Genomic DNA, 27848 nt, shown 5'->3' with positions numbered 1-27848 from the left:
CAGACAGGAGTCTGCCGCAACCAGAAGTGCACAGGCGAAGCATCTTTAAAAAGATGTGCCGAGTGCAAGCTCTTTTAGAGCGGAAGCTCAGTACTAAAGCACCCGGGGAGAAACACACTCACTGGCAAACCACTGCACAGATGGAAGCAGGAAGCGCGCACTCGCTGGGATATTGCCGTCACACCACCACCGAGAATCTCGCTCGTCTGAAGAAGCTGACAATTTCAGAGATGGCTTGAGAAATGAAGAATGAACTTGGCTCCGAAGCAAAAACATATCTGCATTCTGCCGGCATCCTCCTTTTTATACCCACAAGGTAAGGCGGAGTTACGCCACGCTAATTCCAAAGACCCATGGCATTCCTTTGCCATTGGTTCGTTTTATATTGATCGAAGCTGATAGGCTTTCTAAGCGAAACCCCATTCGTCACTTTGAGTTCCGTCGGATGACGACGAAAGGGAATTGTAGTGTTACCCTTAATTGTCTTGGAAATATTGTGACGTCAAAAATAGAGGTGTTCTTTCTCCATGCAAAATATATATTTTTTATTTATATACTCTATCCATCCAAAGCAAAACACAGCTGATATTTAAATGTAGCACATCTGAGTCTCTTGAGCTTTAAAGAGCAACCTCTGAGCAATAACATTTCCCTCCGGGTGATCTAATCACATCCAGCTAATGTGTTCTCATAAAGCCAAATACAACTGCTCCAGAAGTGTTCAATCAGAGCAAACCCATGCGCCATTAGAGAGACAGCTTCACAACACTCAACTCAACTGATCTGTGATGGTTCCACAACCACAAAGAACCTCTCAATGCCAATAGATCAGATTTCTACCATTCCCACGGATCTGAGTGACTAATATACATGCTTACGGGGCACCAATACGGAAGTTTGCTAACAAAAAATTCTTTCTCAAAAAAAAATGATTCTCAAACTGTAAAACTCTTCCGTGTTCTAATTGGAACCTTTGTTTTTAGAATCTTTAGAATGGCTTCGCTTCAGAATTCTCCTTGGTGTTCTGACTTTGACGTCTTTTGAAAATGTATTTGAGCTGGAAATCAATGTGTGTGTTTGTACCTGTGAGCATGTTGTGTGGGTTGGGTTTCTCGCTGTAAAAGAGAAGAGCAAACATCTGTCTGACTGATTGAAAGAGCCCTGTGGACCGCTTTCACCACTAATGAGCGTTTACTGCCTGGAAAACAAACCTAGATACACTACACACACACACAAACATATACTGACAAAAGGAAAAAGGTTACACTTTATTTCCATGGTCCACTATAGACTTTCTGCTAACTAGAAGTGACTTCGCAACTAGAATGTTTTTACTACTTTTTACTTATAGTCAGTGGAATGTCTGTAAGGGAGCATCAAAAGTTATCAGATTAAGCAGATAGTCTATACTGCAATCACTGCTAGTTTACATGTAGGTGCAAGTTAGTAGAATGTCTAAAGTGGACCATCGAAGGTGTGTTACTGAAAATTCACATACAATATAAAAAATATAGCTAGGGCTGGGGAATATAACTAAAATAATTATATATCAATATTTTTCAAGCCATTTATACAGTATATTACATGTAATGTTATGAGATATTATATATCAAGATATTATAACTTGGTATTAACTGTATTTACTCTGAAATTGCTCATAGTAAATAAAAAAAACTTTAACTGTAATCAAAGTGTTTGTTTTTTTTACTAAAGGAAACACTTATTGTAAAAAAATGTCCACCTATTTCAACTTAAAAATGTAAGTTCACTTGCCGTTTTAAATTAGGTTTGATCAACTTAGTCATTTCAACTGACATTATATATATATATTATACATTATACAACTTACATTATAGATAGATAGATATGATGGATATATGTCTCAGGCCTTATTGCTGCTGGTTTTCAGATTGCTGCTGCTGTCTTACTGTATCAAAGTGAAAGTCAATCACACACATCAACAGGCTTTCTTCACACCCACAGGAAACTGGAAATGCACCCGACAAACTTTTACCTGATGAACTTCTCACGGCATGGTGTTCTGTTACAAATAAAGGAATGTGTTAGAGAAAAATAGTAAAAGAAAAAGTCATTTTTGAAGCAGTGACACAATGACACTTATCAACACCTGCCAGAACATCCTCAATGTCTTTCATGATCTCAATGTGAGTGTGGAGGTTTACAGCCAGACAAAAAGAATATGGTGAATATAATTACAACAAAAACACTGTAAATTCCCATCTGAATCCAATGAAAGATCAAACATCTCTTTTGAACAATGTTAGACTGAACAAAAGTATGAATCATAGTCAAGCATATTTTGTAAAAACAGAATAATCACAAAATATCCAACCTTAAACAAATGTTTAACAGATTTCACACATCAGAATTTGTCTTATTTTGTTCTTCTTTAAAGCAATATTTCATTTCAATAAACTGTTGTTGATCACAAAAGAAAATCACATTCACAGAAATGCACTTAATGGCAGTCTGGATAAAATAAACTGAGACAGTCTCTATAAAATCGAACAATTAACTGAGAAATTTTGCTGATTTTTTATATATTTGGATTCTCTTTCTGGTATGTTTATGCTTATCATGTAAAAAATGTTGTGATGCATTGCAAGTGCATCACTGTAAATGCAAATCATTTACATTATGGACATTATAAAAGTAGACTAGAGACACAGAGAAAGGTGTGAGTGAGAGAGAAGGAGTGCATTTGGCACTAGAGCAGGTGCGCTGGGATTTCCTGTGTCTAGAGGAACAGCCGGAGGGCTGAGCGTGATGTCTTGATACAGCGATCACACACACACACACACACACACACTGTGGTTAAACAGGTGCTTTAATATCCTTAACACTTCCCGAACGACAGCGGTAAACCCTGGGCAGTTAGCAGGAGCAATCACACACACCATAAAGCCTGATTGTTAATCACAATAAACTGAACCCTGGTAAAAATGGATATGATGTCATGCACACACACACTCACAGTAAGTGACAGTGATGGAGTGTGTGTTGTGCCTGAACAGCAGGGAATATCATTGATAAAAGACTTGAGCAATGCAGATGACTCAACAAGGGTCACACACAGATGCATGCACACACACACACACAGCGGATCTGGTGAGCTGCATTAGATGTTTCTTCCCTACATAGGCAGCATCCTGAAATGGTGACTGATATTTAAACTAAATTACTCTCAAATAAACAAGAAAATCTATCTATCTATTTATCTATCTATTTCGAATGCTTTTTAGAAAACTTTTTCCTTTCTTACTGTAAAGCTTATGATGACAGGTCTCAGATGTAGAGAGAGAGAGAGAGAGAGAGAGAGAGAGAGAGAGAGAGAGAGAGAGAGAGAGTCCTGTCACACAGTGTAATAATCAGACAGCTGTACACAAGACCCTTCCAGCAAGGGCAGAAGCTTATGTGCGTGTTACTAGTAATGCTGAAAATGACACCAAACAGAAGTGCAAGATGATTGTGACAGATAGTGAGACAGAAAAAGGGGGCCGAAGAGAGTGAGATAGAGAGATGAATGGATAAGCTGTACTGATGGAGGCCTTCAGGGACGATTCTGCTCATCTGTCACATAAGGAAGGATAAAAAGAACAACTGTTCCAGAGAGAAAGTGTCACTTGGCTTCGACTCCCTCTCTCTGCAGCAGCTGCTGTGATGTTCCCTGCACACGGATCAGATCCTGCCAGGAAAACTGCGCCTCTCACCTCCAGCCTCCACTTACGTGACCAGTGACCCAATGGAGCATTGGCACAAAATCACCCCACAATGAACACAGCTATTATGCCATTTTGAAGATTGCTCATTTTGTTTTGCAGTCTCCTATAACAGGTTTACATGCATCAAAGTTCAAAAAATGCTTTCATTTCTTATAATATAAATTGCAGCATCGCCTTTTCTTACAGTGTCTGAAACTGTTCGGGATTTAGTCTCTCTAAACCCCCCTCAGAGAGGAGTCTACTCTGCTCTGATTGGTCAGATGGCCCAGTCTGTTGTGATTGGTCTACTCTGCTCTGATTGGTCAGATGGCCCAGTCTGTTGTGATTGGTCTACTCTGCTCTGATTGGTCAGATGGCCCAGTCTGTTGTGATTGGTCTACTCTGCTCTGACTGGTCAGAAGGCCAAGTCTGTTGTGATTGGTCTACTCTGCTCTGATTGGTCAGATGGCTCAGTCTGTTGTGATTGGTCTACTCTGCTCTGATTGGTCAGAAGGCCAAGTCTGTTGTGATTGGTCTACTCTGCTCTGATTGGTCAGATGGCCCAGTCTGATGTGATTGGTCTGCTCTGCTCTGATTGGTCAGATGGCTCAGTCTGTTGTGATTGGTCTACTCTGCTCTGATTGGTCAGAAGGCCAAGTCTGTTGTGATTGGTCTACTCTGCTCTGATTGGTCAGATGGCTCAGTCTGTTGTGATTGGTCTGCTCTGCTCTGATTGGTCAGAAGGCCAAGTCTGTTGTGATTGGTCTACTCTGCTCTGATTGGTCAGATGGCCCAGTCTGATGTGATTGGTCTGCTCTGCTCTGATTGGTCAGATGGCTCAGTCTGTTGTGATTGGTCTACTCTGCTCTGATTGGTCAGATGGCTCAGTCTGATGTGATTGGTCTACTCTGCTCTGATTGGTCAGAAGGCCAAGTCTGTTGTGATTGGTCTACTCTGCTCTGATTGGTCAGATGGCCAAGTCTGTTGTGATTGGTCTACTCTGCTCTGATTGGTCAGATGGCCCAGTCTGTTGTGATTGGTCTACTCTGCTCTGATTGGTCAGATGGCCAAGTCTGTTGTGATTGGTCTACTCTGCTCTGATTGGTCAGATGGCCCAGTCTGTTGTGATTGGTCTACTCTGCTCTGCTTGGTCAGATGGCCCAGTCTGTTGTGATTGGTCTACTCTGCTCTGATTGGTCAGATGGCCAAGTCTGTTGTGATTGGTCTACTCTGCTCTGATTGGTCAGATGGCCCAGTCTGTTGTGATTGGTCTACTCTGCTCTGATTGGTCAGATGGCCAAGTCTGTTGTGATTGGTCTACTCTGCTCTGATTGGTCAGATGGCCCAGTCTGTTGTGATTGGTCTACTCTGCTCTGCTTGGTCAGATGGCCCAGTCTGTTGTGATTGGTCTACTCTGACAGATGGCCCAGTCATGCTTCCTCAACACTTATTTACAAAGTGATATGAACGGGAACGTTGGAGTTGGGGTTTTTTCTGTATCAATCTCATCCTTTTAAAGTGCATCAAAGAGGATTCACAGCGCCAAAAATGTGCTCGACATGTCGACAACACAAAACAAACTCTTCCAGTCTCAGCGACAACTACAGTGTTATGTTTATGTAGGTTATGTAGGTTCAGCAGGAAGTGAGACTGGAATGACCGATGACTTTTACATTCACAAACAGCAATATAACACACTACATAAAAAATAATTTTGAAAAAACATTTTAGGGGCACTTTAATCACTGAATCATGCAATAAAAGTCTATTTTTAAATTAAAATGCATCTCATGTGTGTCTTTTTCTGCACTGTAAAATGTAAAAGTTTTCAGAAGATTATTGGAGAACATTTTACAAGAAAATACTATTTCAGTCATTCTATTCAAAGTTTCGCATGTGTCACATTCTTTGTAATTATTTGTTAATTTACTTGTGAAAACTTGCTTGCCATCTTTATTGGACTACAATGAGGACCACAATGGAAATGAGTTTTGTAACTTTCTTGTGTTATCCTCGACAGTTCTGATAAATCTATATTGTCATTGTGATGGCATCTTGTTAGGCATTTATTTAATTTAATCTTTTTTTTTTACTGTCTAATAAATCAAATCAAATCAAATCAAATAAAAAATTGCTTTATAGTTTCTTTTCTTCAGTTTTTTTGTGTCCAAGCTGCAAAATGAGCCAAACAAATAAGAATAAGACAAGCAACAAATGTCATCCAACTAAACATTTAAAACATTTCCAAGATTGGGAGCTCATTATTGAAAAAGGTCTGTCCAAAAGAGTAAACATACAGTGATGCTGGACAGAGACGTTTGCTGTGGTGTGAAACAGAGCAAAAACTTCATCTTTCATCTTGCTCTGTTGAAAAAAAATGATAAACCAATTACTTTACTTATCACTGGAGGCAAAAAACAACATTAAACAGATAATATTACATAATATGGATGTCTTGAACATGGTTACTATGGTAACGTCTCAGTTAGACCCTAATGAGCGGGGTTCGTGAGTTTGAGCTCCACCCACAGCTGATGTCGCAGTGTCTAATTTAATAATAACATTTAAAAACAAGAAGTAACAGTGGGACAGCAAACAGTCAGTCTCTCATCAAACTTATCAACATTTCATTTTATTTACGTTTTATCAACATCAACAGTTCAATTATTTTGGATTGAAAATATTGTTTTTGGCACAAGGGTACTGACTGCAAATAATATGTACTTGTTATATGTACTTGTTATAGGTATATGTACTTGTAAGATGTGTATGTTCATGTTATATGTGTATGTTATAGGTATATGTACTTGTTATAAATATATGTACTTGTTATATGTGTTTGTTATAGGTATATGTACTTGTTATAGGATACAGTGAGGAAAATAAGTATTTAAACACACAATAATATATAAATAAAAAAATAAATAAAAAAGAAGATAAAAATTAAAATTAATGTATTAATTATTTCCAAGATTTGGAGCTCATTGTAAAAAAATAAAAATGCTAGACATGTTAATGAAAAAGGCATCTGCCATCATTATCTTTCATTAGCAGAGTAAAATTAAATTAAAATTAATAAAAGTAAAGTAAAATAAAATAAAATATATTTATATAAAAAATATATAATTTTTCCCCAAGATTTGAAGCTTATCATAAAAAAAGAAAATGTCACGAAATGTACATTTAAATAAATTAAAAATAATTAAGTGTTAAGTGAACAAGTGTGCATATACTGCATGGACATGCAGTAAAGATCATTCAGAGGAATTGTGTGTGCACTGGGGGTCTTTGGTTAAAGAAAGCATGAAATGTCTTGGGTCTGGGGAAAAGGGAACCGATCAATCATATGAGGACCAGCACTGATCCATTTATATCTCTCTGAGTAAGCAAAAACCACCACACACACACACACACAAACACAACCCTAGAGACACATAAACTCAACAAACACAAAGACCCTCTAAACAATGCAAACACATGCACATAATTAAACACAACACACATTTCTGCATGCTCAAACACACACTCGCAAACACTGGAGTTGTTGAAAGGCACCTCTAAATGTTCAAATCGATTGGTCGACTCAAGGTCGTCATGTCGATTACCTCAGCCAAACTCAGCCGAGTGGAAGAAGTGGACGTTAGGAGAGCGAGAGTATTTTGGGAAACTACTGTATGGACTGATCCAGGTCCAAGTTGCCTGTGATGAACAATCAGAAAAATGAACAAACACCTAAATATTTCATCCTAAATGCACTCTCACTTGGGCCTTCAAGCAACAATGATATAAAACCATCCAGAATATAAACGTAAACCACCAATCAGAACACCTGAGGAACTTACCATAGTTAAACATGACTTACTTTTTAAAATAATCTAAATTTCTAATCTGATATAAAACCCTAGTTTATATGTTACAGTCGTTCTTCTCTGTCTCTTTCTTATTCTCTAGGCATTTCCCCCAAACCTCTTGCCTTCCTCTCTCTTTTGCCCTCTGTCTTTTCAGAAGAACAATGCATCTGTGGTGCATAAATTATTTTAACTTCGCAGCCCCCGGGGCTCTACATCCCATAATTATAAGTCTGTTTAGCATGGTAACCAAGGTGATGCCAACCCTTCGCCTGGCTCTCTCTGATGGCATAACAGTGATAGCACTTCCTCTACTACTGTACGTGTTTTGAAATCTAAGTTATTGCTTAAAATCTTAAAAAGCAAGCAAATTTTCAAACATGTTTCCCCATAAACAAATACATTTACCACCGTTAATGAGACCATTGAGACACTATTCTTGTTTTTATTTTTAGTTACTCTAAAAAAAATGTCTATATAGTTTTTATTCATTTTTATTTCAGTTTTAGTTATTTTTTAGTTAAAGTCATTTTATATATTTTTTTTATTTTATTTCAGTTAATGTTTTATGGTTTTAATTTGACTAAACAATAATAAAATGAATGCAATAAAAAAATCTAATAAAATGTATTACAAAAGCAGGAGGGTAAGGATTACTCAATAGAAAAAGAATAACTAAAATAAAGATATCTTTATTTTTTTTAAATAAGACAATTAGACCGCCTGAATCTGCTCACACGCAAGATAACAAACTCAATAAAGATGTCAAATTATGGCCAAAATGGCTCATATTTCAGTATTGACCCTTAGAAGCCTCTTGAGTTCACACAGGTCAACAGCAAATCCTGACATCCCATTAAAACAAGACAAAACACTTGTAAGGATATTAGCAAAGCTCCATCATGCCTCATAAATATTGACGTGAGAATTGAAAACACAGTTATTGTGAACCAAAAGAGAGGAGATCAGCTCTTTGGTTTGATGATGTCGTCCTTGTGGACTAAAATCTGCTGACGTAAAAACACTGATGACTGTAATAACTCTTCAAGTTTTAAGCAGAAATAAGCCTCTCTAATAGGCTATTTCAGAGCTTCCTCTGCAAATGATGTGTCGATGCTGACGTTTCAAATGGTTGAGCACAAACAAGTTTTGGTCAAAAATACAAATAAATAGACTGCATGAGTCTGGGGAAAATCTAGTTGTGATTTTAAAAACATCTGCCACAACAATTTGGTCCGAAATTTACAACTAGTTTTTAATAAAAAAATATATATATATAGTACTACTACTAATAATTTACAACTCTGGTGTGTTTGGTTTCGGTCAGTCTATGTTCTTTGTCATTAGTTTGTTCCTTTGATTAATTATTCCTTTCACCTGTCGTTCATTCATTATCTCATTAGTTCATCTGTGTCTTTAATCCCTGAGTGGTCCCTAGTTTTTGGTGGAAGCGTTTTGGTGGAAAAGTGGACATGTTTCTTCTCTGTTTTCCTGTGGTTAATTGTATTAAAGACTATTTTCCTCATTCTTCTTCATCTAGCGCTCTATTTAACCATTTTTGTAATTTTTGGACCAAAATGTATTTTCGATGCTTCAAAACTTTCTAACTAACCCACCGATGTCACATGATTTTGATGATGTCTTGTTTATTTCCTTTCTGGTCAAGGACAGTATACCGTGCATACATTTTCAATGGAGGGACAGAAAGCTCTCGGACTGAATCTAAAATATCTTAAACTGTGTTCTGTCAAGGTCTTACGGGCTTGAAACGACATGAGGGAGAGTCATTAATGACATAATTTTCATTTTTGGGTGAACTAACCCTTTAAACAGTTTGAGCTAGAGACTTGAATGATGATCAGATGTCCGTTTTGAGATTTAATGTTTGAGTCAGTAAGCAAGCATCCAGCCGACTTCACATAACAGTGTTGACAGCCACTCAGAGTACTGCAACGCACTGGGCCATTCACAACATCCCAGCATTGTATACTAATGCATCACTCACATATTCTTTCTAAAATGTAAAATCTCTTTCTTGTTCTCTTGCACAAACGCACACTACACGCTGCGTGAGGCAAGGATGTCAATGTCGAGATGTTTGAATAACGCTGTGTCACATCCTGAGTCAACACTTCATCTGCGAATCTACATCCACAGTCCTGAATAAAAGAGTGTGTGTACCAGGAAGTATCTGGGTTGTGTACATGTATGTGTGTGTGTGACACTTTGGTTGAGATGGGAATCCCAAAAGTTCAGGCAAGAGAGTTGCAGGTCATGCACTAAACACCCTCACCTGCATAAAATACTGATTTATATACGGCATTCTAGTCTTGCTGCATTGGAGTCTGCAATCCTGCTTTTTGTCAATCTTCTAATGTGTGTGTGAGAGAAAGAGAGAGAGAGAGAGATGAACAGAGTCAGGCCACAGTGGGGTGTGCTTGTGAAGGGTATACCTTCATGAAGGTCTGCCAAACAGGCCAAACACACACACACACACACACACACACAGCCAGCCAAACTTTCCACATTAATCATCAGCTTTCACTCTCTGCATTTAACAATGAATTAAGTCAATTGTAGAATTGTAGTTACTTTAGAGCAGCAATCCTCCATCTGTCCATCCATCCATCCATCCATCCATCCATCCATCATCCATCCACCTGTCTGTCTATCCAGCCATTCATCCATCCATCCATCTGTCTATCCATCCACCTGTCTATCCATCCAGCCAGCCATTCATCCATCCGTCCACCTGTCTATCCATCCATCCATTCATCCATCTGTCCATCCATCCATCCACCTGTCTATCCATCCAGCCATCCATCCATCCATCCATCCATCCATCTGTCCACCTGTCTATCCATCCATTTGTCCATCCATCCATCCATCCATCCATCCACCTGTCTGTCTATCCATCCATCCATCCATCCGTCTATCCAGCCATCCATCCAGCCATTCATCCATCCATCCACCTGTCTATCCATCCATCCATTCATCCACCTGTCTATCCATCCATCCATTTATCCATCTGTCCATCCATCCATCCATCCATCCATCCATCCATCCACCTGTCTATCCATCCATCCATTTGTCCATCCATCCATCCATCCATCCATCCATCCATCCATCCACCTGTCTATCCATCCATTTGTTCATCCATCCATCCACCCATCCACCTGTCTATACATCCATCCATCCATCTATCTGTCCATCCATCCATCCACCTATCTACCCATCCACCTGTCTATCCATCCATTTGTCCATCCACCTGTCTATCCATCCATCCATCCATCCATCCACCTGTCTATCCATCCATCCATTTGTCCATCCATCCATCCATCCATCTATCCGTCCACCTGTCTATCCATCCATTTGTCCATCCATTCATCCATTCATCCATCCATCCACCTGTCTATACATCCATCCATCTATCTACCCATCCACCTGTCTATCCATCCATTTGTCCATCCATCCATCCATTTGTCCATCCATCCATCCATCCGTCCACCTGTCTATCCATCCATCCATCCACCCATCTGTCCATCCATCCATCCATCCATCCATCATCCATCCACCTGTCTGTCTATCCAGCCATTCATCCATCCATCCATCTGTCTATCCATCCACCTGTCTATCCATCCAGCCAGCCATTCATCCATCCGTCCACCTGTCTATCCATCCATCCATTCATCCATCTGTCCATCCATCCATCCACCTGTCTATCCATCCAGCCATCCATCCATCCATCCATCCATCTGTCCACCTGTCTATCCATCCATTTGTCCATCCATCCATCCATCCACCTGTCTGTCTATCCATCCATCCATCCATCCGTCTATCCAGCCATCCATCCAGCCATTCATCCATCCATCCACCTGTCTATCCATCCATCCATTCATCCACCTGTCTATCCATCCATCCATTTATCCATCTGTCCATCCATCCATCCATCCATCCATCCATCCACCTGTCTATCCATCCATCCATTTGTCCATCCATCCATCCATCCATCCATCCATCCACCTGTCTATCCATCCATTTGTTCATCCATCCATCCACCCATCCACCTGTCTATACATCCATCCATCCATCTATCTGTCCATCCATCCATCCACCTATCTACCCATCCACCTGTCTATCCATCCATTTGTCCATCCACCTGTCTATCCATCCATCCATCCATCCACCTGTCTATCCATCCATCCATTTGTCCATCCATCCATCCATCTATCCGTCCACCTGTCTATCCATCCATTTGTCCATCCATTCATCCATCCATCCACCTGTCTATACATCCATCCATCCATCTATCTACCCATCCACCTGTCTATCCATCCATTTGTCCATCCATCCATCCATTTGTCCATCCATCCATCCATCCGTCCACCTGTCTATCCATCCATCCATCCACCCATCTGTCCATCCATCCATCGATCCATCCATCTACCTGTCCATCCACCTGTCTATCCACCCATTTGTCCATCCATCCATCCGTCCACCTGTCTATCCATCCATCCACCTGTCTATCCATCCATTTGTCCATCCATCCATCCATCCATCTGTCCATCCATCCATCCACTTTTCGATCCATCCATCCGTCCACCTGTCAATCCATCCACCTGTCTATCCATCCATTTGTCCATCCATCCACCTGTCTATCCATCCATTTGTCCATCCATCCATCCATCCATCCATCAATCCAACTGTCTATCCATCCATTTGTCCATCCATCCATCCATCCATCCATCCATCCAGCTAATTCATCCATTCATCCACCTGTCTGTCTGTCTATCCATCCATCCATCCATCCACACATCCATGTCATCCATGTCACATTCATGTCTATCTAAAGCATCTATCTATCAGTCAAACTACATACAGTTGGAATTCAATATAACAAATTAAAAAACATTTTTGACACCACTCCAGGTCAATCTAAAAACAGGTCTCTCGTTCATTATGTGGATGTTTATTCGTGCCAAAAAACAATGAATGTCTGGACCAAAATGAACACATCATCATGACTAAAGTGCCATTTTCTCCTCAACTCATGAATCTATGAATTAGCCCAGCATGTGTGTGTTTTCTGGTTGAGTGGATGAGTGTGTAGTGGGCGTGTGAATGACGCCAAGCGTACGGCCTGAAACAGGCTGCGTCTGGATGAAAGGCGCATGTGTAAATGACTTCTAAAGCTTCCTACGCTGAACACAAACAGACGCCAGTGCAGGGGAGGATTTTGTTCTTTTCTTCCTCTTTTGGAGGGCTCCAAACTCATAAAGGGGTGGTTCATCCAAGAAATCTGTCATAGTTTACTCACCCTGATGCCGTTCCAGAACCACATAACGTTCTTCCTCCTGTGGAGCACATAAGGGGATGCAGAATATCAGCCGAAAAAAGTATTTGGAAAAGTATGTGGAGATCTCAATTCAAACACTAGTGTAGAAAAGTCCCAAATCATGCTGCTCGTTCTGATTTGCATTCATTTTCTTTTTTATGGGTCACAAGCAGTTTGTGACCTTTAAGTACGTCACAGATAAGGAAGTTTCATAAGCTCCTACCCGACTTCACTGATCACAATCCCTAATCTGTGGCTTATTAAGACATGATATGTCAACATTGTGACAGGTGCCAGTGGATTACGCACTTCCTGATTCATCCAGCAGACGTGCCAAGCTGATGGTCAACTCGAGCAAAGTTCGGCAGACGGCGACGTCATCACAAAGACAGGATAACGTAGTTTCTTTTTCCGCCGTTTAATTGAAGATGGATAATCCCGTTTGTGTTTCAACTAAAACCATTCAGATGAGGATTAATTGGAATCATTCATTGCTTTCCCTTCTGGAGCAATCATTGGCTTCTAATGTACAGCAATGTTTTTATAAACCGCTTTTTTAGAGGTTGCGTATGTGTCAGGAGGGGGAAAGTCAAGTCAGCTCTGAGAGAGAGAGAGAGAGAGAGAGAGAGAGAGAGATGCGGAAATCTTTCCGTTGAGACACAGCAAGGACAAACTATCGATCTGATCCGCACTCCTGTCAACGCAGACCGTCCAAAGCACAGACCCAAACCAACTCTCTCTTCCTTGGCTCTCTTTAACATCACACATACTTTAGAAATGTATATATTGAGATATTAACAAACTACAAATTTCTTAAAGAAGTATTCCACTCTGAGAAGTATAAAGGTGAATCTCACAAAACATGCCAAGGAACAAAACCAGTTCATATTTCACCTCCAAATCAAAAGTAAAAAATTGAAATTATTATTTCCCATAAACAAAATTTAGTTTAGGATGAAACAAAACAACAAATAATAATAATAAAATACAGTATAGTCATGTATTTATATATTTATTTTATCTAGATGTATAAAAATGAAATCTTGGGGGAAATTTGATTCATATCATTAAACTAACCCAATACAAAACGGTCCTAAAATTGAATATTTTCTTCAACCATTTCTCTCAATCACCATCTGGGTCTGAGTCAGGCTTGCCGGGCTGAATACTGTCTTTTTTGAAGGGTTGAAAATGAACAACCCCATTGATTTTTCAGCAATAATGCATGACTTTGCATTAACGGGAGTAAACTGACGTGAATAAGTCGACCTGTTGACCTTAACGGGAACTCAGAAATACTGTATTCGCATGTCATAACACACAGTGACCCCAAAAGCCTTAAGCCACACTGCATGGGGCAAACAAATAACAAAATTTCCCAGCAAGTGTCTGTACGTGGGTCTCAAATGCTATAGGATCCTTCAATTTCTTCATTATTTTTGCTCAATGTCTTCAGTCAACTGGTGTTTTGGTGATTTTTAGTGGATGTAAGATGTCAGTTCACTCAGGTCTCTTATGAACTAACATGTTCCACGACCCAAAAGGTCAGTATACCTTTTCCTTATATTTTAACATTACAGGCTATATAGTGTTTTATAATTTCAAACCCACAAACCTTAATTTGAAAAGTGTACTTTTTTTTAAAGGCATTTGTTTTGATATTTTTATTTCCTAAATGTATACATTTTGGGAAGTGCTGCAGTTACACATTGTATGTATTGAAAATGTAAATTCAAACTCAAATAGTGCTAATGGTCTCTGTCCTATTAGCATAGACCCGCCCTCAGTGAGCTGAACACAGTCCTCCATGTTTATCTCCTCGCCAGAGCATTTAACAGCAGCATTCAAGTAAGAAATATATTCTTATTAAAGCTACTGAAGTTATTCAGTCAAGAGCAGTGAGTTTTTCTTTTGTTGTTTGATTCATATTACAGCATATATAGCAGTAGGTACTGTATATTACTCTGCTGTCACTTTAACACACAGATCTAATATGCACATGCGGTTTCTTTCCCTGTTGTTTACGTTCACAGACATAACCGACTGAGTTTATGTGAACTTTGTGTGTTTATGACATAACCTTATGTGTGTTTGACAGTTAAAGCGCAATAAGATGAGAGAGATTTTAGTTTAACACTCACAGGACGTGCTTTCTGATCTTGTGCTTCAGATGAGTGCGCTCAGAAAACCCAATATCAGAAGTTTAGACTGATATGGCTTTAAAATGCATTCAGAGAATACACCTTCATGATAATGATGAACTGCAATGTCACGTGAGCGTGATCGTGATAGAGATTATAATAAAAACCAAACAGATGTTTATGTTTTTGTTATTGGTAGAGTATCTGAGGCAGGAGCTGTAAAGGCTCCGCCCTCTTCTGGAAAGTGGGGCAGGGTCACATTAGCTCATTTGCATTTAAAGATACATGCATGAAAACAGCATGTTTTTCCTTCCACTCAATGGACATTTACAACATCGTGTAATAATTAACCTATGGTATTTTAATTTGAAACTTCACAGACACATTCTGAGACTTATATAAGGCTACATCTAGTAAAAAGGGGCATAATAATTCCCCTTTAAAATAACTACTTTTAATCTTAGTGTGAAGAACCCTTTAAAAATCTTTATTTTTCCCCACAATAAAGCACTTCTTGTGGAATACAAAGAATGTTCCACGAATGTTAAAAGTTCTTCATGGAACCATGAGTCCAATAAAGAACCTTAGTTTACTTGTAAAGTGTACTTGAGTTTGTGGTTCTTTGGAGATTTTTTTTTTTTTTAGTTGCTGTATCCCTGGTAGCCCAGAACAATAACCAGCAAATATTGCACTGAGTTGCTCTATCAACATTTTTAAATGAAAGTCCACGGAAACTATGAGTAGGCTATCAATTCAAAAAAAAGAAAGAAAAAAAAAAAGAGGACAAATGAGAACCGTCAGAGGCTTCCCCAAGCAGGGAGGTCTGCGTAAAAATGCGGATTCCCTGGTGTCTCAAGAGCGGGGCGGTTTAGTTTCAGCCCATCAGAACAGAAGACAGTATACAGCCGGGCCAGCCTGACTCAAACCCGCAGATAGTGATTGAGAGTGATGGTTAAATGGATTAGAGAGAGAGGGAGGGAGAGGGAGAGGGAGAGGAGGGAGATTTGCCATGAAGCTTTCTGCCCTTGAACACAGGGCAAATCTGATCCAGTAAAGTAGACAGCACGCGCACTACAAGTCCATATTCTTACTTTTGGATACTTCGCACACACGCGCGCGCACATACACACACGCGCACACACACGCACACACACACACACACACACACCCTCCTCCAGTAATTCAGCATCTCCTGCAGAAGTAGGGCACCGTCCTCCCGTGACGAACCGAGTGTGCATTAAAAAACTCTCCGGCTGGGAGGAATAATAAAAAAACAAACACGGAAGAACCGCATCCTCGCTGCGGGAGGCGATGCTGTTTCGGGCGCTCGGTGAGTCCATCTCAACTACTTCAGCAACCCGGATGCACGCAGCACCCGTTTCAGAAGCGAGCCTGTCAAAGCGTCTCACTTTTGATTAATGTTTGACACCTCAAAAAGTTGTTTCTGCTCGAGTTTAAACGTAAAAGAAGCTCTCTTACCGAGTTGCACCGCGGAATGTGTTTTATTGGAGCTCCATCTCGCAGTTCCTCATCTTTACACGCGGGACGCGCGCGCGCGCGACACACCCCGTCCGCTCTGCAGAGAGGGAAGACGATTTAAAACAGTTATCTGATGCTAAACTACAACAGTTATCAACTTTAGTCACGTTTTGTGTCACATTACGGATGTTGGATTACCTCCAGGGTGTGTACGAGAAATATCGATGCTTGTTTGAGATGTTTTACAGTACAGTATATGAAGGAGGAGTAGCCTGTTCTGACAGCGAGTGGAACTTGTACGTTTTTACGTGAGGCAAAACGAAAATATAATATCTAGCAGTTTTAATTACTTTTCTATGCTAAATTAATCTCTCAAATGATCAGACTGGTGGTTAATGGAGAATTAAAAACAACAGGAATGAGATTTTGCCGATGTACTTCTCTGCTCTGTAAATGTTCAATTTGGAGGCAAAACTGGTACTGTAGTTGTGGTTGATATTGCAATCATTACGGTAAGACTTTGTGTAATTACATATTTAAGTACGGAGTAATATTAATTAACAACGTGTACTTACTATAGCCTTAGGGTAGTATTAGGGTTTGGTTGAGGGTTAGTTGCATGTATATAATGTACATTAACCAACGTACGGTTGCCTATAATTATTAAATGTACAAATAATTTGCTGTTCACCAGAATTGGCCTCTCAAAGCCAAATCTCAGTGTTACCCGACATATAATAAAATAAATAAATAAATCTAAAATCATGAACTAATTTTACATTAACTAATTTAAATGATGTAATGATTACAAATGTAATGCTTTGTGAAGGGAATTATTTTTATTTGTAATATAATTATTTAAAAAAAAAAAAAGTTTTTTATAGTAAAATTGCCGGTTAAAACATGATGTTTTCTCGGCTATCTGATCTGAGTTAAACATATGTTGTCTAGTTAATTCAGGTTGAAATATTTTTGACTTGAATAAAACCAGATCAAATATTTGTACATTCACTGCATTTGCAACCTCTGAAACTGATGCCATCCCTAAGTGCGTATCTGCACATGTGAGACCATTCCTCGCTCCTCCCTTTTCCCAATGAAAATGAAACGTAGTTCATTCAGGAAACTATTTAACATACAGTATCATTAAGCAATACATGGTATAGTATCTGCGTGATATATAATGCCCATCCTCTTCTCTGCTCTTCCTTGAAGTCTTATCTTATATAATTTCTGCCTGTTAAATGTGTGTCTGTGTGTGTGTACAACGCATGTTCCTCACTCTCCAGACTCGTGTTGTATGCGAGATCAGCCATCTGTCCAGACTTGTGGCGGTTCACAGGATGACATGCAACGTCTGTTTAGAGGGGGTTTGGCAAACTAGACCATCAGCAGAAAGCATTGCTAGAAAAAAACAGGCTGACATCAAGTGCTTGTGTGTGAGAGAACAAAACAGGAGTGAACTTGAGCACTAAAATTGTGTGGTGTTTGTTTTCAGGACCATGGACAGCAGCCGCTGAAGTCTGAAGAATGAGATCAGGCGGATACTTCTGAGTTCGGAAAGGGGGATACACACTTTGTGTGTGGGACACAGACCTTCAGCACATAAATATGCTCATTGGTGACGCAGTCCAGGAGCTGCTATGGATGTAAGTCTGAGTAGAAGCATCACACATCAGGACAGTGTCCAAACACACAGAAGTAAGACTTGCCCTCTCAGTGCAAACAATACACTCAACAATAAACTTGCTTTGCAAGAATTTCCTTCAACCTCATAACAACAAATCACGTGCACATTTTTTTTTTCTATATATCTGATTTTTTTTTCCTCTTGGGAGTAAATGAAAGCATGACTGTGGCGAAGTTATGGGATGTTTTAACCTGACCACCGGTGCTGCTGTTCCATGTTAACGCTTCTCACCTCTGAACCCTCGGTGGTCCCTTTCCCTTCGGAAACCCCCTCTCGGTCACGTGCCTGCCATGCGTGGACGCGCGGGACTCCTCTACCTGCTGGTGCACGTGCTGGCGAGAGCCCGAGGCCAGTACGACCTTTGCAAGTCTCTCGTGAGCACGGACGAAGGCGCCATGTGGGAGCATTACGCGTGCCAACCCAAAGCCCAGTTCATGAAGGAGTACATGCGCATCCGCGTGGAGCCGCCGGGCATCACCTGTGGGAACCCGCCGGAGAGATTCTGCACGCTGGTGAGTCCTCTGAACTGCACTAGAAGAAATGATGTTAGTAATGTGGACTGGGTTAACTATGCTTAAAAATCCAGTAAGTGGGATAGCACACATAACAATTCCCATGACAGATATACTCTACCGTCTAAAAGATTTTTTGGGAAAAAAAAAATTGTATTCCGCCTGGATGCATTGAATTGATCAAAAGTGACAAATTTAGAATGTTACAAAAGATTCCATTTCAAATAAACGCTGTTCTTTTGAACTTTCTATCCATCAAAGAATCCCGTATCACGGTTTCCACAAAAATACGAAACTGTTTTCAACATTGATAATAATCATAAATGTTTTTTTTGATGATTTCTGAAGGATCATGTCACTCTGAAGACTAATTACGAATTACTCTAAAGTAATTCACGGGAATAAATTAAATTTGAAAATATATTCACAAAGAAAACCGTTATTTTAAAGCTACACTGTGTAACTCTTTTAGTTTATTCTTAGCTAAAACACTTAGTTCTTTTAAAAAAATATGTGCTCATTAATGTATATTTACTTCGTTCAAGTAATAAAGTATTCTCGTGAGTGTATAATATGCCATTGAAAATACATACAGGTAAGGGGTTCTAATGTTGCCCCTCCATCTTGAAAGTACATTAGCCAAAGAGGGACATACCCGTTAATTCAAGCTTCGCCTTTCGCGTTTACGTTTGAGTTAACACTCATGGACGAGGTCGAACTGTTAATCTTGGACTACATTGGCCACCGTAGGAGTTAAAACAAAATCGGAATTGAGAGGAACAGAAACGTATATTCACTGGATGGTCATATACCTTTTCACCACTAGATGGGGGTAAAAATCACACAGTGTAGCTTTAAATTGTACTAATATTTCACAAATGTACTTTTTACTGTATTTTTGATCAATTAAATGCAGCCTTGGTGAGCAGAAGAGACTTCATTGAAAAAATCTTACTGATCTCAGACTTATGAATGGTAGTGGAGGTGTTCTGAGAAATCAGTAACAGTAAAAATAACAGCCCATACATTATATCAATATTACCCCCAAAAATATCATATTGACATATTCAAAAACAACTTGAAATAGTAGACCACCCAGGCAACTTTGGCCTGCTTTTGTCATGCCATGCCAAGCCATGATCAGGGGACATACTAATTCTACTTCTGCCTACTATTTAGGACAGATAGTGTGTGAAATAGGGAAGTAGGGTGTGATATAAATATACAGCATGCTAATTCCTGCTGCTCACAACCAGAAGTTCAGAGTTTACGTGTCACATGGTCAGCAGGCTTGACAGTGATGTGTTTCTTCCTGCCTGCCTCTTCCGCTCATTAGCCTGACAAAGACAGTTAATTAAGTAACGCTTTCCCAGTAGCCGTAACGGGCTTTCCTATAAGCAAGGAAGTGGGCGCTCAACACATTAAGATTACTGCTCACCAGTTGGACTTGTTCATTTGGTTAACTGCTAATGCATTGAGTTTGCACATTTCACTATTAATGACAACGAAACTGCAAGCAACACATTGAATTTAACATGAAATTTAGAAATTTTGATAATTAAAAAAAAATATATACGTATATATATTTTACAGTGTTGGATTCTGCCCAAAAAGTGTGTGGGGTTGACTTATGAACTATACATAAAGAAGTAGTACACTAATCAAAGTGTCAATTAGGCTGTATTTACACTGCAGGTTTTGATGCCCAGTTTCCGATTTGTTGACTGTATTCGACCAGATTACATCTTCTATTGAAAGTGACCCATATTTGATATCTGCATTTACACAATAAACTTGGCAAAACAACCCAAGGCTGACCTGGAAAAGCTTAGGCCGAAAAGGAAATAAAAAATGATGCGATTTTTTTGCGTTACGCACCAAAGTCAGCAGAACATCGGTCTCTTAAAGGAGTAGTTCACTTTTAAAAAAAACTTTTGCTGATAATTTACTCACCCCCATGTCATCCATATTTTTCTTTCTTCAGTCGAAAAGAAATTAAGGTTTCTGATGAAAACATGCCAGGATTTTCTCCATATAATGCACTTCATTGGGAACCAAACGGTTCAAGGTCCAAATGAGAGTTTCAGTGCAGCTTCAAAGGGCTTTAAACGACACCAGATGTTGAATAAGGGTCTTATCTAGGACCCTTCGAGTCATGACTCGAAAAAAGATTTGTTCATTTTGATGAACGAGTTTGAACAGGAGAGTCACACAGAACAGAGCAAGGTGACCATTCGTGCTTATAAAACTTAAACTTTTTAATTTATTTTTTAAATGACCGATCGTTTCGCTAGATAAGACCCTTATTCATCATCTGGTGTCGTCGTTTAAAGCCCTTTGAAGCTGCACTGAAACTCTCATTTGGAACTTGAACCGTTTGGTTCCCATTGAAGTCCATTATATGGAGAAAATCCTGGAATGTTTTAATCAAAAACCTTAAAAGAAAGACATGAACATCTTGGATGACATGGGGGTGAGTAAATTATCAGCAAAAGTTTTTTTAAAAGTGTAAGGTGAAAAAAAAAAAAAGAGTAGAGCCTTTGTTAAAAAATCGGAATAGGGTCACTTGAACCATGTAATGTAAGTGCAGCCTCAGTACCTGGGATGGGACGGAGCTCAAGCAGATGTTTCCGGTTTGTTCCCCGATCCATTTTTTGACCACCGTGGTCAAACTAAGCAGGGCTCGCAGAAGGGTGCCAACCTGTGCCCATCATGTGGGCGGAGGTTTTGAAGCAGCGTTAATTTGAGCAGGATCTGCCTTGCAGGTCACCAACCGCAGCAGAAAAAATGCAGCTGAGGTCAGCATGCGTGGAGAGCAGAAGGCCGAGGTGTTGTTTACCCACGTGGGTTAGTTGGCAGAGTCAGGCTCACAGAGGACCGGGAGGATGTCGAATTTCGCCTCCCTAACAGCAGGTCAGCAGGTTATTCTCAAGGGCAAGGAGGTCACTTGCTGCACCTACATTGAGATTATGATGAAAAAATTTAGAATCAAAAAGATATTCAATCAGTCAATGAGTTCTGTTTGTAAAAGAGATTGAAATAATATATTGCGGGTGGTTGCCAAGGTGTTGCTATGCAGTTGTTTCCGGGTGGTTTCAAGGTTGTTCTTTCTTTCTGGCACAGGGAGAACGAGAGCATGAATAAATTCTAGTGTCAAGGGAAAATAGGTAATTCAACACTGATCAAATTATCCAGACACTGCAGTGTCGTACACAGACACACACACAAGTTTTGTACCGTTGTGATTAGGAAGGAATTGAGACTTCACAATGAAGCTGCTGACGGGACTCTACAGAAAAGAAAAGAAACAGACAGTTATTGCTCTTCAGTGAGAGCCGGAAATTGACACTGCTCTCATACACTTAACAGTTAATGATGTGTTTAATGTTAGGTTAAAGGAGACCCATATTCTCATACTCTCTCTCTCTCTCTCTCTCTCTCTCTCTCTCTCTCTCTCTCTCTCTCTCTCTCTCTCTCTCCCACACACACTGGAGTGTAGTGACTTTTAAATTGTATGCACGGCAACTTTTTTGGTGATTTTTAAGCTCTTTTTTTAATATTGACAGAATTTGTCTTTCATTACTTGGAACATTTTTTTGTTTGATGTAAATCATGACAAATTTATGAACTATTGCTTTAAACCTCCATAGATAGATTTGTTTGAATTGTGGCATGCAAAGTTACTCTGAAAATTTGGATTCTTATTTAAACCCGGACTGGAAAAGGACACACACACACACAATTTAAAGGGATATAATTCAATTCTGTCATCATTTACTGACCCCAATTCAAACTCACATGAGTTGGAACATGGTGCTCAAATTGTATGTCACTGTTTTTATTATACTTTTATGATGCGTTTTGGTAATTTTTGTTAAAAAACAGGGTAATGCTTCCTTTTACAGTCCAGTTACCCATGTAAATACTATGTACTTATTTTAGTAACTACAATTACTGGGTAATAACTAGTACTAACCCTGAACCTACCCCTAAACTTACCCCTGTTCCATGTACTTAACTTATATTAGCCAGTACTTTCTAGGTAAGTACACTGTAAGTACTGTACTGTAAAAGGAAGCATTAACAAAAACTGATAGCATTTGATCCAAATTTACTGTCACTGCATGGAAAAGTACAGTGTGAACATTCTACAAAACATCTCCTTTTGTATTTTATGGTATGTAAATCATATCAGAATTACAATTTTTGGCTGAACTATTCCTTTAAACACTAGATGGATTTGTTTGAATATTGTGGCATGCAATGATACTTTGAAAATTTGGATTACTTAAACCAGGAGGGGAAAAGCTAACACACACACACACACACACACAAACACAATTTAGCTTATTAATTTATAAACCACATTTAAAAACAACAGATGTTGAAACCAAAGTGCTGTGCAACATAAAAAAAAACAAATAAAACATCTTAAAATCAATTGGACAACTAATTTTTAAGGGATTATTCATCCAAAATCATAATTCTGTCATCATTTACTAACCCTCATGTTGTTCCAGACTTACACGAGTTGGAATATGGTGCTAAAATTGTTTTTATGACTACTTTTAAAGTGCTTTTTAAGCTTAACAGCATTGGTCCAAATTTACTCTCACTGTATGGAAATGAACAGTCATTTTGCAAAACATCTCCTTTTGTGTTTTATCGTTTGTAAATCATGACAGAATTATAATTTTTGGGGTGAACTATCCCTTTAAACCCTAGATGGATTTGTTTAAATATTGTGGCATGTAAAGTTACTCTGCAAACTATTCTTACTTAAACCAGGAGGGGAAAAGCTAACACACACACACTCACACATACACAAGCCTCTGAGTCTCGAATTGTTGTGCTGGAGTTGTCCGTTAATGGACTGGCCTCTGGAATGTTCCTCAGGTCGTCCCAAGCTCTTTAATATTGATGGGGCCCTTAATGGTCCCGCAAGCAGACATCAACAGCGCGCCCGAACATTTTCCTTTTACATTCTAGACATGACGAGGTCGGGCAGGCTGGCACAGTCAGCACTTTACAACAGACGGGATCCTCCCTAGCATCTCTCCTTCCAAGAAAATGACTAACGCAGATGCGGGGTGGAAACCGAGAACAGTTAACCGACAGCCTGGTTAAAATTGCTGCATTGAACTTTATAAAAGGGGATTTTTTGAAATATAGTTTGTGTTATAAAAAAACAAATATAGTAAGTTTCAGCACAAAAAGAGCATCTATTAAAACTTAAAGGTGCCATCTGGAACTAAAAATCAAAAAATATTCCATATTCCATAACAGATGGGGGCAGTATACCTCCAGAAAATGTGTTGTGCCGCGGCCGCGCGCACTCACGTCTTCAAACAACACAAGCGAGCTCTGTTTTGCTCTCTTTCTCCGCATATTATTCAAATCAATTGACACGATAGTAAAAGGTCGGAAGACCGCAGTTTCACGTGGAGCATTTGGAGATTTTTAGAGATCAGAGACTCAATGAACAACATCTCAACACTAAATGATGAAGACCGTCTCATAGACGCCTGTCTCAAAAACAAGCTGGTGCATTTCGACGATATGGGAAAATAAAAGCCTTCGGGCTATTATTTTAAGTTTACGGTATTCCTTTTGTTCATATTACACTTTTATTGTTAGTTTGAATTAATTTGACAGACAGCATTCGCTGATGTTGATCAACCTAGCGCCATTCAAAGCTGACAACTCTCACGAATTCACCGTGAGACACATGCAATTAACACTTAGCAAGCAGGTTAGTTAAGCTCTCAGATTCTGTCAATTTTATTATGCAATTCAAACAATAAATACCGTTTTGGCGCTTGTAAATGTTAGACGACAGATCCCTAGCGCACGTGAACCGATCGTCTCTACTAGCTAATGGAAAGAACACGAACACTGTTGAAAGATACAGTATGCTACAAGTTACCAAAATGTATTCCTCATGCGTGATATCGACCAATCATTTTTTGAACTCTTCCCTGAACTGAGATGTAGTAGTGGGCTGTATTTCCACACGACTGACATCAGGTTTAAGTACATACACAGCTGGCGCGAGCGCGACTCACTTGTCTATTGCAGTTTGGCTGGTGGTAACGTTGCCCGCCCGCATACCGCCTCCCATGGCCGGAACTGGTATTACGACACCTGCCGGGCCGGGGCTAGTAATTTAGCATGCTAATTTAGGTTTATATCTCGGCAGCACTATAACTTGTCAGTTTTTTAATTACATCATTGCACTTATTTCTTCTCATTCTTTTGATGCTTGTAGCTCATTTTTTGGATATTTTTACCTCAATTATTACATATGGCACCTTTAAAGGAGAACTCCGGCGCAAAATGAACCTTTGGTCTAATTACATATTGGTACCTAGTCGACCGTTCTCTGAGATTTGTTTTCATGATAATCGAATGTAAAGAGTTTTATCTCTAAAAACTGTTTAGCGTATAAGGCTAGTATATGGGGGCATTTATTGAGTAAAAAGAAATCGCTAGTTTATACCACTAACAAGGCTCAAAATAGCCCCACTCTAACTCAGTAACATAATGAGAGTCCATACATGCAAAACGAAGTATTGAGAACTTTGTAAGTGTACAGATCGTTTAATAAGAAGATATTTTATAAAGACAGTTCACTTCGTGTATACAGACAGGAGCCATCTTGGAAAACAGTCACGACAAGTCAAACCACGAACGCCGTTCATACAGTTCAGAAGTTTGCTGAACTTCATACAGTTCAGCTCACTCAGCACTTCATTCGTGGTTCGTGACTGTTTTCCAAGATGGCTCCTGTCTGTATACACAAAGTGAACTGTCTTTATAAAATATCTTCTTATTAAACGGTCTGTACACTTACAAAGTTCTCAATGATTCGTTTTGCATGTATGGACCCTCATTATGTTACTGTGTGAGTTTGGGGCTATTTTGAGCCTTGTTAGTGCTATAAACTGCGATTTCTTTTTACTCATTAAATGCCCCATATACTAGCGTATACGCTAAACTTTTTTTTAGAGATAAAACTCTTAACATTCGATTATCATGAAAACAAATCTCAGAGAACGGTCGACTAGGTATCAATGTGTAATTACAGTAGAAGGTTCATTTTGTGCCGGAGTTGTCCTTTAAATGCAAAAAAATTCTTGTTGTGAACTTTCACAATTTTCTAAACTTCAGCTAGATGAACACTGCCCATGTTTGCTCATGAAAACTTGGCTAACACACACACAAGGATGAAGTAAGACAATAAAAAACACTATAATTAGAGATAAAAAGTCATAAAAAGTGGGAGTGTATACATTTTCCTTGTATTATGATGGTTTAATCAAGGTTGTAGGGTCGTTAAAAACAAATATCCCATTCGGGCATTACTTTTGGCCAATAATCTATGTTTTAATGACCCTATAATATATGATTTCTTTTAAACGACTTTCCTTTTTGTCTGATGTCACTGAGTACTAGCATATTATAACCATCTGTCATATAAAGAAACTAATCACCCCAATGAATATAAGTTCTACATTTTTATCTTTGCACAACATACTGTTTCAATCATAAATATGTCAGATTAGGCAAATGAGTTGCAAATGATATTTTATGCTGATTGTAATAATATCTGGCATCTCACAACAGTTGGTCTTTTCCATGTCAGTGTGAGTTAGTGTGTGTTTTGTGCTAGTTGAATGCTTTGTGTGTGTTAGTTTTTCCCCTCCTGGTTTAAGTAGGAATCCAAATTTTCAAAGTATCTTTATAATATTCAAGTTTGTGCATTCTTCTGCCACTCACTGAGCTGCATACATGCGAGTAAAAATGTCCTTTTCAGGGTTACTGGTAAATTAAACTACAATTTAATACGTGCAAATCAAATTGTCTACTAAAGCAAACATCTGTCATGACTCAAAACACTTTTACCTTTTTTTTTTTTTTCTTTAGAAATATTTCTCACATGAAGCCAAATCAAAATGTCTCTTCATGTTTATGTGACATCTGGCTTGTTTTGTACAGTATATGATGCTGCAATTCAATTGTGATAATGACCTGCACTATTTATCACAATAATGGAAAACAGCTTAATGAGTCCATTGTCATGCACACAAAATGTTTCATGCCCAGTTATACAAAAGTTTCAATTTGGACCCTGTGGCATAGTTTTCTTTCAAGTGGTTTCTGAGTTGTTCATATCAGGAAAGAAAAAGGGAGAGAGAGAGATCCCTAATGATGAGGAATCACAGCTAGTTCAGCGGAAAAAAAACATGCACACATGCACACACTCAATAAGCTGTTGTTCATGCATACACCTCTCTATAAGTGCAGAACCTCAAGGCACATGAAACAATGAGATGTGTTAATGTGCGAACAACATATGTTGTGTGTGTAAGTAGAAAAACCTCGTGCTACACAACAGAGCTCTCTGATTTAGAGGCACAAATGAGCCAATTCTATAAATAGAAAGAGAGAGAGAGGAGAGAGAGAGAGAGAGAGAAGTGAAGAAGAAAGAGGGGGAGGAAACAGGAAGAAGGGAGAAGAGATTTGACAGAATATAGAAAACAATGAGACAATGCCTATGTTCAGAATAGAATACTAACTTATTACTTACTAAACTTACTGTATACTGCCTACTTTTTAAAAATAGCAAGTGAAACACTAGGCAATATCCCATTTCACAAAGTTGGATCTCACTACGTTGCATGCTTAATATTTTTTAGCATTCAATAATGCACAAAAAACAAGGTGACAAAAAACTGCATTATGCGATACACTATCCCTGTGTCCGAAATCGAATACTTTCCTGCTTTGTCGTATGCGAAAATAGTATACCAACAGAGTAGTATGTCTGAATCCATGGTGTTTAGTAGGTGAAAAGTAGCCGGATGACCTAGCAATTCCGGTGAGGTTATTAAGTGCGCGTTCTAGGGGTGTAACGGTACACAAAAATCACGGTTCGGTACGTACCTCGGTTTTAAAGTCACAGTTTGTTACTTTTTCGATACAGCTTTTTCGATCCTATTTGTTAAAAGAAAAAAATATTTTTAAATAGGTTTGAGTTTTCCTAAAGTTTCTTGAAACTTTCAGGTTTATTAATGGGAGTCATTTTTGAACTATAAACAAACAATGTTTTGGTCATCAC

The 27848-nt window shown here is 39.0% G+C and overlaps 1 protein-coding gene and 1 long non-coding RNA gene across 3 annotated transcripts in view; one reads left to right on the top strand and one right to left on the bottom strand.

The window, feature by feature from the left end:
- Positions 1–16814, bottom strand: part of LOC148970768 (uncharacterized) — a 44068-nt gene extending 27254 nt beyond the window's left edge. Inside the window, exons 1-3 of the long non-coding RNA XR_016147588.1 lie at positions 16724–16814; positions 16526–16622; positions 12888–12924 (exon numbers count right to left, since the gene is read on the bottom strand). This is a non-coding gene — a long non-coding RNA (uncharacterized LOC148970768). The remainder of the gene's footprint in view (positions 1–12887; positions 12925–16525; positions 16623–16723) is intronic.
- ntng2b (netrin g2b) overlaps positions 16008–27848 on the top strand; it is an 80244-nt gene continuing 68403 nt past the window's right edge. For both annotated transcript variants that reach the window (XM_039661030.2, XM_089123526.1), the window contains exons 1-2: positions 16008–16376; positions 18024–18727. In XM_039661030.2, coding sequence (XP_039516964.2) covers positions 18506–18727 — 222 coding nt within the window. In that variant the 5' untranslated portion in view covers positions 16008–16376; positions 18024–18505. The remainder of the gene's footprint in view (positions 16377–18023; positions 18728–27848) is intronic.

Source organism: Pimephales promelas, chromosome 19 (genome assembly GCF_988280905.1).
Source record: "Pimephales promelas chromosome 19, fPimPro1.hap1.1, whole genome shotgun sequence".
Classification (NCBI taxonomy): domain Eukaryota; kingdom Metazoa; phylum Chordata; class Actinopteri; order Cypriniformes; family Leuciscidae; genus Pimephales; species Pimephales promelas.
This window is presented reverse-complemented; position numbering and strand designations above follow the sequence as displayed.